Source organism: Phyllostomus discolor, chromosome 1 (genome assembly GCF_004126475.2).
Source record: "Phyllostomus discolor isolate MPI-MPIP mPhyDis1 chromosome 1, mPhyDis1.pri.v3, whole genome shotgun sequence".
NCBI lineage: Eukaryota > Metazoa > Chordata > Mammalia > Chiroptera > Phyllostomidae > Phyllostomus > Phyllostomus discolor.
In genome coordinates this window covers 182,153,173-182,169,010 of record NC_040903.2, presented here as the reverse complement: position 1 = coordinate 182,169,010, position 15,838 = coordinate 182,153,173, and the positions used below count along the sequence as shown (strand labels likewise).

Sequence of the window (15,838 nt, the reverse complement as noted above, 5' to 3'; positions counted from 1 at the left end):
CTGTGTTCATTTACTGAAGTGGGGATACAAGGACCTGTCCCTCTCTGGACTACTCCAAAGGGTCTTCCCAGCTTCAGGACCCCTGTAGGGTGGCCTGAGGCATTCATGCTGGACTTCTCCCTCTGCCCCGTTGTGTACCTGCTTGTCCCCACAGCTCTTGATTGCAAGAGCATTCCCTGATTTCCTCTTGTATTCTGGTCTCTTTGCTTCCTGGGGAAACCAGCCTGTGGCAATTACCAATTTGAGAAGATGGTAGAATAGAAACAAATAATGTTGGGTCTTTAAAAATGAAGTGGTATGTGATTACATCCTAGTTTTGAAATTTTATTCTTTGGGTTTGCTGATAATAGGAAGGGCAGAAAGGCATGGTTAAGAATGTTGACAATAGGAACTATTAAAGTTTTGAAGCTGATTATATATCTAATGGAGAAACTATTCCCCTACCCTCTACAGTCTGGAGGGTTTGTAAAAAACAAGAAAACCTATGGGGAGATAGGCTCACATTGGTGTCCAGCACTGACTTGAAAGCAATGACGTCAAGTTTAGAGAGAGAAAATAAGATTGAAAAGAACTCAAAAGAAATACACCAGAAGGCTAACAGTAATTGCTTATGAGTCATAGATCTCTATGGGTAAGCTCTTTCTACTTCTCTAGTTTCCTGAATGTATTTTATTAAGAAAACAGGAGAGGGACCTCCTTGTTTTTATGAAACTCAGGAAGAGCAAGGTTAATGTTTGTATAGTATTTCCTATTTCTTTAAAAATATTTTAACAAGTATAGAAAACTCTATTCTAATAATATTGCTACATATTTCTTTTACCATTGAGTCCACTGTTCATTATCAAGAATAAACTGCCCCAATTAAATGACATATAAACAAGTAACTCAGAATATTTATTAAATGGATGAATTACATGAAGGACATTGTTGAATAAAGGTAAAATTTTTCACTTGTAGTAAATATGAAACTTTTAAGTGGGTAATGTTTATATTCAATATCATTTTTTAGAAGACTTGACCCTTTAAGATTACATCATGGAGTATGAAGCACTGGTGAGGTCAATGTCACCAGAAATTTTCACTGCGCTGATTTCCTTGAGGTTTGGCATACGATGATTGTACTGCAGCAAGTGAGCATCATTGACTGCAACCTTGAAGTGGTCAGATTCCACCAGCACTTGTATCTGAAATGGCACATACAGAAAACTGTAAGAAATGCCCACTAATTTCAAAACCAGCTGTCCTGCGCTTGGGGTGTCCACATTTCATCTTTGTGATCATTTGTAGAACTGATTCAAGTCCAGGAAAAGTAACTTTACAGCAAAACAAAAAACAAAAAAAATACAATCTCCAAATTATTCAAAGATTTAAATAAAAGCAAAATGACAAAATTTTTAGGTTACATAATTGAAGCCACAAAGGAAAAAATAACATCTACATAAATATATGTGTCTACATAAAGAATGTGTCTACATGAAAAGCTTTTATACGGCCTAAACGGCCTAAAAGTAAAAGTAAAAATAATCACTAAAGTCCTAATACAGCAGCAAATATTATGAAGATGGATAATAACCAGTTTTGGCAAGAGTAGGGAAAACACAGTCTTCCAATAGTTAGTGGAGGTGGTAATCCCTGCATGCTTTTGGAAGTAGCACTTTGGCAATATCTAAGTTTTAAACATGCATAGTTTTTAAAATTCTAGAAAGCAAAGATTTATAAGAATAGTACAGTATGTCAGTATTTAGTAAAATACCAAAATTTTAGTATTTAGTAATTATACATAAAATATTTCCAGGTTTTATTTGTAGTATTTCCAAACTTTCACCAGCAGGGTACTGGTTGAATTATCATGTGTAAACAATGAAATAACAATGTTCTGATATGGAAAGAGGTGCACCAAACATGGATTGTGTTCCCTATTTGTCTCTGCCCTTGAGGAGATTCTAGTCCAGCTGCTTTATTGCCCACTTCACAGTCAATCCTAACACAGCTCTGTCAACCAAATAAATGCTGGTGAAGCAGTGCTTAAAAATAAAAAGTTCACTGTATATCATAAAACATACTGGCAATATATCAAGTTGCAACCTTCAGAAGGTAAAAGATGGAGTACTTTTTAGTTATTTTGAAAATCTATACTCTTTTTTTCAAAGATTTTATTTATTTTATGTATTTATTTATTTATTTATTTATTTTTTAGAGAGGGAAGGGAGGGAGATAGAAACATCAATGTGCAGTTGCTGGGGGTTACGGCCTGCAACCCAGGCATGTACCCTGGCTGGGAATTGAACCTGCGACACTTCACAGGTTCAATTCCTGCGGGTTCACAGCCCGCGCTCAATCCACTGAGCTACGCCAGCCAGGGCAAAATCTATACATTACTTTTCATTAGCATGTATTTTAGAATTAAAATTTTTAACTGCTGTACACCTGAAACTAATACAATATTAAATGTCAATTGTAATTTATTTTTAATTTTAAAAAAGTTTTGTATTTATCGCTAGGCCACTATGTCATTTTTAAAGAACTAAGTCTCAATCCAAATGAGGTTTTCTGCCTTTTTATTTAAGACACTATTTTCCTCATTTCCAGAAAAGCCTAAACTCAGGGCGGTACCAGGATGCAGTCAGGGCGGATGCCACTCCTGGCCATGTTCCAGCCTGCTGATCCTGGTCTTCTGGGATGGAGAGGAGCTGATTAGGTGTCCTGGGACAGCTGAGAAAAGTCTCATTTCAGTGCCCTGGCTGGATAGTTCAGTTGATTAGAACATCGTACTGATATACCAAGGTTGTAGGTTCATATAAGAAGCAACCAATGAATGCATAAATAAGTGTAACAACAAATCGATGTTTCTCTCTCTCTCTCCTGTCTTCCTCTCTCTAAAATCAATTAAAAAAAAAAAGAAAATTCATCTCAAGTGCATTGCGGCTTTAGAGTGATTTCCCCATAAGCAATAGGCATTATCAATATAGAATAATAGATGAACTTACTTTGAATGGTTTACCACTTTCAAATGGGAAAACTGACTGTCTTTCTTCCCGTCCCCAGTTACTATTCAGCATTGAATTGCAAACAATGACTCTCCTGTTGTCCTCATTGAAGCGTGGATTAAAGTGGAAGGCGACATCATTTCCTTTCTTGAAATCTAAAGCAAGTCTGTTTAAACCATAGACCAGAGTTAGTAAAACGATTCAAGTTGCGTATTTGTATCAAGTAAAGAACATAGGATATTCTAAAAGAGCAAATCATTTTATAAAATATAGGAATTTTCTAAATAGAAAACAAACCAGAGAATGAGTTCAAACTGTACACTAGGCCAAGTATTGCATGTACCACCGAGCATCTAAAAGTCAGTGAGAATTCTGTGCTCGAATTGTTTTGCCTCGTTGTCTAACTACATCATTCTCTCCAGCTGTGATTCCCCCTTTACCCCACTACTCATGAAAACCCTTCAAGGTTTTCTTGTAAAGGTCTTTGTAATTTATTTTTTATTGTTTATGCTATTACAGGTGTTTCCTCTGTTTTCCCCTCTTTTCCCCCCTCCACCCAGCCCAGCCTCGCCCCTCCCTCAGTTCATCGATATTGTGTGTTATCGTTGTCAAAGGGCAAAAATGTCCTTTGACTAGTCCTGTCGCCACCTTCCATCCAGTCCCCACCCTCCCCTCGGGCAGCTGTTAGTTCCGTGTATCTGTGCTTCTGTTTCTGTTTTCCTTATACAGGTTTGAGGCCACTTTGAGGGCATACAGTTCTTGTATTGCACATAACAATAGTTGCCTCCTTCCTGCCCTGCCAGGTTGCTTTTAATATCTACTGATGACAAGCCAGTCACGTAAACAAGAGATCAAATCCCAGCTCCCTCCTGTTAACCAAGAACCTACTCTAAAAAGAGAAAGAATGAGATTGCAGTTAATGTCCGGCATCTCATCGCTAAGTTCTAAAATCATGACAGCAAATGTGTTGAATTTTCCATGTGTGAAGTGGAACTTTTTGACCCTATTCCTTCTCGGATGCTAATGCAAACACGAGTCCTCTGACTATTAAACTGCTGACCCTATCCTTCAGTTTCTCAAAGTATGTTCCATAGAGCACGCATATCAGATTCAGCAGGTGCTTTTCATTTAAAGCAAAAGCTGCACTCCTGACCTACTAACAATAATTCCCTGGGAGTTTGGATTCACCTGGTAACCAACCCATCCACAAATGTATTCACAAGGAGGGACCAAAACAAATGGTAATCGAAACGGTGTTTGACTAAATATCCAATGGCTGTATTTCCTCTTCAGGGAAAAGGAAGGTATTGTCATTTGTCCCACCTTAAGCATTCTTTTTTTCTTCCAATTCCCTACATAGAATTTGCAGGACCAAGCAACAATCTTTTCAGTTTACCAGCACCTTAACCATTTCAACCTAAATTAGTTTTGATCTGTCACAGTCTCAGTCTACATCTGTAGTGTAAATGGAGCTGAAGTTTGCAGCTCGATAACCCTAAATAAAGGCAAAGATACCAGTGTGGTTCTGAGCGATAGGAGCTTTTGGAAGGGGGCAGATATTAACTAACTGCGTGCTACATGCACACACAGAATAAGATGTGCTCAGCTCTATGTTGTGTTGGGAGGAAAGATGGGTAAGAACATAGGCAGGGAATATATATGTTTTGCAAATTGCAATGAGGCAAGCATTATTGTACAAGGAACTACTGTTTAGAGAAGCTATATAAGCTCTATGAGAAGAAGGGTTGTCTCAGGGTAGTGACTAGCAAGTAGACCCACAGCAGGCTGTCTAGAGCTTGGAGTGAATGAGCTTATTTGAATGTCAAATGATCTGATCAGGCCAGTCTGTTTCCTGGTAACGGAGGAAGTGGCTCCAGTTGATTCATCTGGGGCAAGGTGACAGACATTCACAGGGGCTGTTTGTGTGTCTTTTATATACTGCCTATAAGACCCAGAGACACTAATTAATGGCTGCAGGACCTTGGGTGGCACCTCTAACCTCAGGGACAGGCATACTGGATGGCCTCAGGATATCTTCAGCCTGTTTGTATGACACATAAGTATTATATAACCTGTGGTGACAACCAGAGTCTGGTGTCCCAGGACAGCCAGAAACAGCACCGATCTTCCTATAGTAGCTCAAAGTCTTGCTCCATCCCAGCTCACCTCAATCAAACCAGTTCTCCTGGCAAAGGCTGACTTATTTTGACGAAGTCTTCAACTTGTACAATCCTTTTCAAACCTTGCAAGTAAATAGCAACCACTTAGAAGACTGGGGTACCCTATTCTGCTACTTATCATCCGTAGACCAGGCCAATGGGAACCTGATTCTGCTGCACCCAGTGTGACGACGGCCAACGGCAGCCCAGCCCGAGAGCTCTGAGACTGCACTGTGACTGCACAACTGCAGGGAGACTTACTTATCTGAGGACACAGAGGGATCATGTGCAAGCTCTGAGTCCAACTCACTACTATGCCCAGTGGGGCCTTTAGGTTTCTGACCCTCATTTCTGATGAACATCTAAAGTGCACACATGGGTTTTTAGACTATATGGTTCAGAGGTGGACGGATGGCCAAACATGCCATTACAAAGACTCTACTTTTCTTTAAAGCTAAGAAGGTTTTCTTGCCAGGAAGAATGAGCAGAATGGGATTGTCTGCTCTTCCTCTTGGTCCTCACAATGTAGAACTCTGTTTTCTATAGGTTCTAGGAGAAAAACCAGATTGGGCACGGGAAACCTTGTTCCCTTGGTGGGAACACATTGATTGATGGGATAATCCCATACTATGGGAAAGCCAAGACACTAAATGTGTGTAGCTTTAAAAGTTCTATTAAACTTCAAGAGAGATCAGCCTTTATTCAAAAGCCAATGAGCAAACATGTTAGACTTCCACATTTTGCTCTATACCTGTTCGCATTGGGCTTCACTGTGCCCAGGATTGTTATCAGCATGCGAGGCATGACTCCTCCAGGGAAAGCCAGGTTATAAGGCACAGTCTGAGGATGGAAAAACACGTGTATCAATAGTCATGTTTTCTTGGAGAAAGAAAAAAAAGTATGTTGCTGAAGTTCAGTCGCTATTAATATGTGTGAATAACACAACTCTAATTTAAGCCATCTGTCCGGACTCCCAGGCCACTGTGCCCAGGGCCTGAAGAGATAAGGTTCCTTACATGTAAAACTAAGAATCAAAAATAAAGCCATCAGTTAATTGGTGCCAAAGACAGAACACAGTCCTTTTTGGAGCATTGTAGCTCTTATTACTAGGGCTATCCCAGTCTATAATTCATTCACTTTAACTATATTTTGAAAGGGCTTAAGCTAGACCTTACAATCAACATGGACATTTTTGTGTCACTCTTAGGACCCTTGTCACATAACGTACTGCATCATGTCACATTCTTGGGCTTCTGGGTTCTCACGTGTCCTTCTCACAGCACCAGCAGAGTACTTAGTGTGTAGCAGATACTGAATATTTGTGAAATGAACACCTTCCAGTTAATACATTTCCTAGTTCATTCCTCAATACTTATGTTTGAGGTACTATAAATATTCTCAAAACTCCATCACTGGCATCCTTTTTCCCCCCTCTAATTCCCGCCCTGGATTCAACTATCATCAAAGTCGTTTATCTCTAGCCCTGATCTGTACTAGTCCCATTCTTCCTCCTTCCAGATTTGCTCAATGCTGCAAATTCAACAAATATAAACTGGAATTGTTTCTCCTGCCCCCTCCCCCATCCTTCCCCTTCCTGAGTTCCCTGTTTGGCTGACCCTTGGCTGGTGTCCTAGTTTGTCCTGTCTTGAAAAGCCAGTCACCTCTGACTCCTAAGACTTAACCAGCAGAGTCTGGGGTTCTTCCTCCACAATCTCTCTCCCATGTGCCTCCCTGTCCCCCTCTACCTGCAGTGGACTAACCACCTGTGGGCGAGGCCCTGCCCAATGCCACGCACACCCCCAACACTTTCTCTGCGCTTTCCTCTAAGCCGACCTAAAAGCAGGTCAGATGCCACTGTGCCACCTTCTACGTGGTCCTGAACCGGTCTGATCCCAAGCTGCTACTGAACTCCTTCCTCAGAGCTGCTTATTTCCCAGCCAGACCAGAAGTCCAGAAGGAAAGGGCCTGTGTCTGAGACGCATCTGAGCCCTACAGCGTTAAGGTTTCGCACTTGGAATGTACTCACTAAAATGTGTTTTAATGTAAATGAAAATTTGATCCTTATATTACAAAATTATCTTTATAAGGTTTTTCGAAACTAGATTGCCTCGGTTCCCCCGCATGTTCTCCCTGTGGTCGTGAGCAAGCTGTATGACTTTAGTGCCCCACTTCCTCATGTGTAAAATGGGAATGCCTTACAGGGTGGTTGTGGGGTCAAACGAGATCATCCCTGTAGAAGCATACTACTGGCACATTATTTACTCAGTGTTTATTAGTAACAAAAACTTCCCCCCATTACTAAGCTCTTAACATGGTTTATAGTAAAGCTGCTTTACAGATGGCTTCAAATCATGGGTTAGCGTCTCTTTATGCCAACACTACACATACTAAGCTCAATAACTATTTTTTCTGTTGGACCAACACACGTCATGTCTGGTCTTTGAAAACCGGCTCTAAGCAGTAATGTTAAAGCTTCAGGTCTCCCTGAGGCCCTTTGCAGGTCAGTGCCCAGAACAAGCTCTCAGCCAGAGCACTGCAAAGTGATGGCACTACAGCTCCAGAAAATCGCTGCATTCTTCCTTAGCTCTGTCCCAGTCACAGTCAAGTACATAAAATGACTAATGCCATCTTACCAGTGGTCCTGCAGGGACACCAGTGGGGCTGGCACCAGGGTAGGCCCCAGGCCCACTTGGTTGTCCGGGGTAGGCTCCTGGCGCAGTCGGTCCAGGATAAGCAGGTGCTGTAAAACCAGGGTAGGCGCCGCCAGGAGGTGCCTGTCCAGGGTAGGCGCCGCCAGGAGGTGCCTGTCCCGGGTAGCCGCCGCTGGGAGGTGCCTGTCCAGGGTAGCCGCCACCAGGAGGTGCCTGTCCGGGGTAGGCGCCGCCAGGAGGTGCCTGTCCAGGGTAGCCGCCGCTAGGAGGTGCCTGTCCAGGGTAGCCGCCACCAGGAGGTGCTTGTCCAGGGTAGACCCCAGGATAGGAAGCCCCTGGGTAGCCCCCCGCCCCAGCAGGCTGGTTTCCCCATTGACCAGGCCCTCCGTGAGGGTTGGGGTTCCCAGACCCAGAAAGGGCATCATTAAGCTGGAAAGAAAGATATAAACAGTTACTGGATGACAAACATTCACAAAGAGGAAAACAGGGATATGAGATCTAAAAAGTAAAGGGATATGGGGAAGGTATGAAATTTATAACAATAAATTCTTTCCATCTATTAAACAGTTTTGCGTTCCAAAGGCTAAAATTAGACTTTGGGATTATGTATGCTTTATCAGTATGTCTCCCATCACCTCATATTGTGGAGGGTTGCATTTTCATAATTTGCTAAACTCAGAGCTATCCACCCTCTGTGTAAAAGCACATATTTTCTAACTGACCTGAGAAAAACAATCACAAAAACCAGGAGGCTCAGGCCATACCACATTTCCCATTGCTCAGCTCATTTCTCAGCTCCTGGCCCACAGAAGCCACCCGCTTCCCAGGCCTTTTGGTAAAGGAGTCGCTCTTAGTGAGTCCCAGGCCTTTCTCTACCTGACTTTCTTTCCAAATCTGTTGCTGGAAAAACAAAACTCTGGCCCACAGGCCCTCATTGAACAGGTGAGGCCAGGGCACACGTGGTCTGAGAGTTAGAAGAGAAAGTCTGGTGTTAAAAACAAAACTCCCCACCTACATGAACTTAGAAGGTAAGAAAACAGACATAAAACACTTACCGAAAAACTGTCCGCCATTTTCCTGAGAAGAAAAAAAGATGATAGGTTATGATGTAGTCTGAAAAGATTTCATGTGTTCCCATTTAAATTTAACTTCACGAATTGTTGTGTAGTTCTAGTCAGTTTATAGGCATTCTTCTAGTACAAGCCGGTCTATTTTCAAAATACATTCCAATCAATAGCATGGAACCACAAAAATACCTCATCAAAGCGGAAAGATGCACTCCAGGATTACCAAACCCTATGGAACCCATGACTTGAACCCACTAGCCTGTGTTCTGAGCCCGGGGAATAACAGACCATACAAGGCAGGAGAGAGAAGACTGAAGAAGAAAATGTTCTGCCCCTTTCCTGGGTAACAAACGGACACAGTCCTGGTGTACCTTCGGTCCTCCTTCACCTCCCTTCCTGTGCTCTTTCCCCACCACCTCTTACAAAGGGTTCCTCATACTGATACCGCCCACACTCTTCCCCCAGCCCCATTCTCACTGACACCCCAAGGCCTCTTCTGGGTTTTAGTGGGAAGGCAAAGTTTATTGATTCCTATTGAGATCTGAAGGACAACGCCCCTCAGACGTAGTTGCTGCTGATTATTTATTCCTTCATGTACACACATTTATGCCTGCCCTGCACAGGCACAGTGCGGGCTCCTGTCTGGGCTGAAGATGGATAGGCCAAGATCTGGAAGGTCAAAGGGTCCACTGCCAGCGGTGAGCCAGACTGTGTGCTGTGGGAAGTCACAGCCAGAGCAATCACTTCTAAGAGGGGAGGCGTGGTTTGAGCTACTAAGCCTGGAGGGAGAGGTGAGCCGGCTGTGGAGCAATAAAGGAGAAAGGCAGGCACAAAGTGCTTACTTTTTAAAAAGATACTTGTCATTCCAAATGAAATCTTTGGCAGTATAACAAATCAAAGTTTAAAAAAAAAAAAGTTAGGCAATGTGGAGGAAAATGTTTTGGGGTAGGGCAAAGAGCGATCACCTTGCCAAAAGCTGCCTCTAGGGATGGCCCGGAGACATTCCTGCTTTGTCTGGCTCCTCCCGCTGGCCGCCCAGGGTGTGTGATAGCTCCTCCCAGGCAGCCACCCCAGCGAGGAGGGGCAGACGAGAGGACGGCGTGCGACTGCAGCTGAGGCCTGGGTGAGTCTTCTCGGCTCAGGATTACTGTGCTACGGCCAGAATTACCTGGACCTTAAATTGTTGGAATCTCATTTTCCTTGAGTGGCCCACTTGTGATATTTACTCAATTATTGTAAGAAATGACATTGCCCCCAGGAGATCCAACCAATGGCAACCATGTCAAATACTAGATTTTTTGGTAAAAACTCAAACAGATAGAACTAGAATTTCTTGTGCACTTGATTCACACACACAGATACAATCATTCTTTTGGCACACCTCTTTTAATCTGGGCATTCGCAAACATATTTGGAAACAGGTTATCACCGTGGCCATCTTCCAAGGTGGGAAACTGAGGGCAGTTTGACTGGGAAGTCACAGTGACTCTCCCAGGGCTTACAGTCACGGTATTTCCTATAGTACTTGATCTTTTAATGCCAAAGTTGGGCGCTCTTCTGCCTGTGCTTCCTTCTCCAAAAGACTGGCACTGCCTAGAAGACCGTGCTGCTCCAGCAGGAGGAGCTTGAGAAAAGAGTTGTTACAGAAAAAGAAAAGAAAGGACACTTCTTAAGTTAAGAAAATAAAGCCTCTCTCATTTTGGATACTAGTAGAAAACAATCTTGAACTTCATGGTGGGCAAAGAGCTCAGTTCCTTTGATTACATACTCCTCCTCCTCTCCTGGACAACATACCACAGGCCCAGAAGTAAATGTGTACGTGTTTTCACTTCCTTTAAATATTCTCATTGTGTAGGGGCTTATTCCCAACCTCCGCACCCTTGACATTTCAGGTCAGATACTTTGTTTGGGGGGCTCTCCTGTGCATTGCAGGATGTTTAGCAGCATCCCTGGCTATAATGCACAGCCAGTGGTACCCCCGCCCCTCATCAATTGTGACAACAAAAAGTGTCTTCAGACATTCCCAAATATCACTAGCGGAAGTGGGGAAAAGGCAAAATCTGCCTGGTTGAGAACCACTGGTCTAGGCTAAGTAGCATGTGTACCTTTACATACGTGTACTTACACATAAAAAACAAAGGTAGTTTCAATTGTTAAAACTAGCTAAATCTGTGCCATTGGCCTCATGTAGTGTTTATTATCATAACTCCAATCAAACCTAGATGGGTTTAAAGGCTGATTATAACCAGAAACTCACATAAAGACGGTACTTCCAAAATTTAACATTCATTCTTTTCAAAGTCTCTGCTCAAGCGTTTTCAGTTTATTTTCCAGCACAACCAGAACAGTTTGAGTGACAGCAGATTTCATTTCACCTCCGCTGTGTTTTACTGATGCCTTGGACGATAGTCTGGACTGTGTTGTGACACATTAGACAAGCCCATCAGAATAATTACACCCTGCATTTGTGTGGTGCTTTGCAGTCTACAAAGCACTTTCACATACCTTACTTATTTTGATTCTGATAAGAATCTTATGAGGCTGACAGGGAAAAGTTCATCTTCCCACTTTAGAGGTGAGGAAACTGAGGCTCAGAGAGGTAACAGGATGGCCCTAAGTCATTCTGTCATTAGCAGGCCCAGGACCAGGGTCCAAGCAACCTGATTCAAAACTCAGGCTAATTTTACATAAATACAGAACCTCGTATTTTGAAATTTTAAAATATAATTCTTTGAAAGTGTTAGTTACTTCGTTTAGAAATAATCTAGCTTATTCATTCAGATCTACAAAACACTGAAATTGTAAACAAATTTAAAAAGATCATGTTTTTGTCAGAAAACTAGCTGGGTGACTCAGTGTACAGCAATATTGAACACAAGAATGCCATTTTGCACAGTCACTTGCTAATTATAAACACATTTAAACCAATAATGTGTACTTTTCCAAATATGCACTGTTTTGATTCTGTCAGCTCCTAACCATCAGATCTCTTTTTTGGAAAAGGTTATAACCAATGCTCTTTTGAAATCAAGGTTAGCAACTTTAGAACTTAAAAAAAAAAAACACCCACGCAAAATAAATAAAGATAACAAAAACCATATATTTAGATAAATATCTTCCTTACTTGCCTGGATAATGTATTTATTTATTTATTTTAAAGATGATAGTTTACATAGAGACAATCAGATGTGAAAAAACCTTCCCAATGCTACAGAATCTATACCTATGTGAGTTCCATTCCAGCATTCCAGAATCAGAAAAGAAAAATCACATGGAAGACAAACAAAGAGATACAGGCAATACTACCTGGCTCTTCCCATTTGGAAAAACCTACAGGAAGTAGTTCAGTTTGCTTTGGAATAAGGAATTTAAACATGAGTCTGAAGGTTGACCATTTTAATCATCTGTTAATTGTAGGTTTACTCTTTAATAAAGAGCCGTATCCACACTATATGTTATTCTAGGATCACCTAGCAATTAATCCAGTAGCTGGCGCTCCCAGGAATGCCTCTGAAATTTCTGCTCACAAAGGGCCCAGACCTTTACACAAGCCATAAAGGGAAGTAGATCGTGAAGGATTTCCTGAGAACCCCCAGGCCCTGCCCACACTCCTCTTCAAAGAACACCGGTGGGGGAGGCGGTCTACTTCCTGCCCTTGCTCTAACACTGAGCAGGACTGGGGGGGGGGGGGGGGGGCGGTGGCCGGGGGTGTAAGCCCACTGCCCAAAGCCAAATCAGTGAGAATGAGTTGGAATGAAGGATACTGGTCCTTTACTAGGATCTCTTTCTCATCATAGATCCTCTACATAGGGAAGGTAAAGTTACTTTGTGCCTCTCGGTTACTAATTTTTTCCCCTATGGAAAACCTGAACATCAGTCAAGAGAGAACACATGATACTTAGCAACAAACTGTAAGCCTACAGCAAGCTCTATCCCAGCAGGCTTACCACTCAGAATTTAATGAGAAGAACCAGTTCAGGCACCAGACAGAATGTTACCTCGCTGTCCTTGGTGGTAATCTGTATCTCACACCATCACAAGAAAGAGAGGCTATATTTTGGGTGAGTTATCATGAATCTCACAGTCACTATGGGACCATCATCAAATTTCTCCCCAGAATATGGAGTGAATGATGATTCTAGGTGTCACTCCTCCCCAAACATCATGGGTTCAAAAGCCAGCCCCAGCCTCTCGAAGATCAAGGGTGAAGCTCAACCATCAAAGGAATGAGAAAATCTAGGGATTCAAAGTCAATGTCTGAAAAGGAGACCATTGTGGAAAAATATATTTTTATTACTCAATTTCAACTTTCATGGAAGCAGAATTTTCTAGTATGAAAGTTAAATATTATAAACTTGAGGCAAATGAGTCAGAATTTTGGAAGCTGGTGAAAATTTTTTCTTATGCTCTGTGCCCAAGTGGTCAACTTTTATTGCTATCATTTTTTAATTTTTTCATAATTAACTGAACCTGCTTTCCATTTCTTTCCCAGAATACTGGGAACGGGCTGGGTCCCTGAGATCCAACTGTCCTCTTGCCCAGCAACCCAACTCCCGGGAGTCACCTTACAGATATTCCACAGTATGTGGAACAGGAATGGCTGACTTGAAGGGGTTGGCCTGAAACCCAAGAAACAACCTCAGCCTACGCGTCCCTGATGCCCTGGTACTGAGCGCCTACTCCTCAGAGTGGATGCGTTTCAGTATTTTCATCTGCATAGCTGAGAATTCGGAATAATCCTCAAACACGTTTTTGACACACACGCACACCCCAACTTCAACTAGGGCTCTGCACACTCGGACCAACATTTTGCCACCCTCGCTCCCACCCTCCATCTTCAGCACAGATCTGACGTCGTTAATGCTCAAATTGCCAATCTGATCAGAGATGAGTCGCTGATTTGCAAAAGCTTAGGGTTTTCGCTCTTTGCCAAGCCGGGCACGTGACCACTCAGGTCTTGGGACCCGACCATTTTCTGTGGGGTCAGCATCCAGAGAGGAGCTGTACCCCTGTCGCTGCTGGGGTTGCTAGACGAACTGATTCGCACGCCACAGCAAGATCAAGTAGCGGGGCAGCCAAGTCGCGGGTCCCAGGTGCCGCCCTTGAGAGTCGCTGGGCAGTACGCCCTGTGTGCTGGGGTAGGGGACCTGGCTCCTGAGACCAAGCCTGGGCGCGCCCCTCCACTACCCTCTCGCAGGCAAACCCAGCTGCTTTCGAGGTGGCCCGGCGGCAGAAGGGCGGGACGTGGCGCAGCCTCTCAGTCGTCGCAGAGGGTGTCTTGGGTCCACGCCCGGCGTCCACGGACACACCCGTCCGCCCCGAGGAGGCATGGACGTGAGTTTAGTGAGACGCTGCCAACTCCCCCTGAGTCCGATCTCTCGAGGGGTCAAAGACTATGGACCCTTGTCCAGAGGGTGCCCACCGCTTCCCTCCCGGCTCTCCAGTTGTCCGCCCCCCGCGCACAGCCCAGGGCCCCCGGAAGCCGAGCCTCCTCGCCAGGCACCCTCCCGAGCTCTGCAAAGGGAGCCGCGCACGGAGCAGCGCGTGGGCGTTCTCGCCCACGCCGGACCGAGCAGCCAGCAGGCCGGGTCCCCGTCCCCCGATCCCGGGCGCCTGAGACACTCACCACACTCCTGGGCACTCGCTCGCTCGCTCGCTCGCTGCGAGTGTGGCTGCTGGCGAGGTCGTTCGGTCCCCGACGGGGCTGCAGGTCCGCGTCTCAAATACGCCCAGTCCCGCCCGCCCCGCCTCTGCCAGGGCGTGGCCGCCACCCCGGCCCACCCGGCCTCTCCCAGTGGAACAGGCTGGGCGAGCCCCGGGCCCGATCGGGAGCAAAGGACACCCTCTGGACCCGGACAAGGCGGGTGGGACCCTGAAGGGCGGCCCCTTCCGCAGCCCCTGATGCCGGTTCACTATCCTCACCTGAGAAGGAGGGAGGGCGAGCCTGCGAAGCTTGTAGCTTTGTGCTTCTTGAGGGAGTTTTGCTTGCTTGCTTGCTTGCTTGCTTGCACGATGTTTACTTATTTTCTGCCTGAATTGCAGGCACTCTCATCCCTTCTGCATTTATTTAACTTAATCTCTCTCTCAGCACCAAAGCCTTCCCAAGAACTGCACAGTGACTTGCAGGAAGGGACCCTGTCTTTTTAGATGCCTGGCGAGTCTCTCCCATGTTCTTGGCTTCTGGAACTGGGATGTGGGCACACACCTCGCAGACTGAGCTAAATCGTTTTGCTGTTTGCTCCTCACTGCATCCTCAGCATCTACCCAGGTGGTATGTAGTAGGTTCTTGGGAAATATTTGCTTCGTGAACGAATGAATGAAATAATCACTTCCTAGAAAGCAGGTTTTCCCAAAGACTGGGGAGAGCCCTGATGAAGGAGGGAACAATTAAAAACAAAAGTACTTTTGGTAAAAACAGGGGTAGGACACAGCTACCCCTCTAGAAAAGGTTGTTACATCAAACATTGATGCTTGCAAGAGAGATTGTATTTAGTATTTGGAAACATTTAACTGGGGAATAGCTGAGTGAAATGATTAAGAATGTCCAAGATGGATTTTTTTTTTAAAGTTTAGACAATTACCTTGAAATGAATTAAGGACTTTAACGTAAGACCTGAAAACATAAAATACGTAGAAGAAAACAGAGGGGGAAAGCTCCTCCCTAAACCCAGATTATCTTGTGCACCTCACTCCCCTTCTATCTCTGAATCTCTCGTGCATGTGGGGTCTCTGACTCTTCCATGTATGGGGCTTCCCTGCAGCCCAGACTTGGCGCCCTGTGACCTCTGGCTTTTCCCAAAACTAAAACCACCTTTGAAAGGGAAGAAATTTCAGACCATCTATGAGATTCAGGAAACTATGACAGGACAGCTGATGGTGACTGGGAGAACTATGTGCAGTCCCCAAAGCGCCTGCATTGAAGGGGCCTGAGGCATCATTGTCCTATGTATGATGTTTCTTGTATCTTGTGTCAT

General features: G+C 44.2%; 1 protein-coding gene across 2 annotated transcripts; it reads right to left on the bottom strand.

Annotated features, from left to right (window-relative positions):
- Positions 1-866: 866 nt before the first annotated feature.
- On the bottom strand, positions 867-14,608 carry LGALS3 (galectin 3). Of its 2 annotated transcripts, XM_036010257.1 has the most exons (7): positions 14,491-14,608; positions 8,853-8,874; positions 8,122-8,226; positions 7,780-8,049; positions 5,898-5,986; positions 2,988-3,153; positions 867-1,184 (listed from the first exon to the last, which is right to left on the bottom strand). In XM_036010257.1, exons 2-7 carry the CDS (start codon positions 8,868-8,870, stop codon positions 1,029-1,031), a joined length of 804 nt encoding a protein of 267 aa, XP_035866150.1. In that variant the 5' UTR covers positions 8,871-8,874; positions 14,491-14,608; the 3' UTR covers positions 867-1,028. The 2 variants fall into 2 exon arrangements, with proteins under 2 accessions (XP_035866150.1, XP_035866147.1); XM_036010254.1 differs by having other exon boundaries at positions 7,780-8,226.
- Between the last annotated feature and the right edge of the window lie 1,230 nt (positions 14,609-15,838).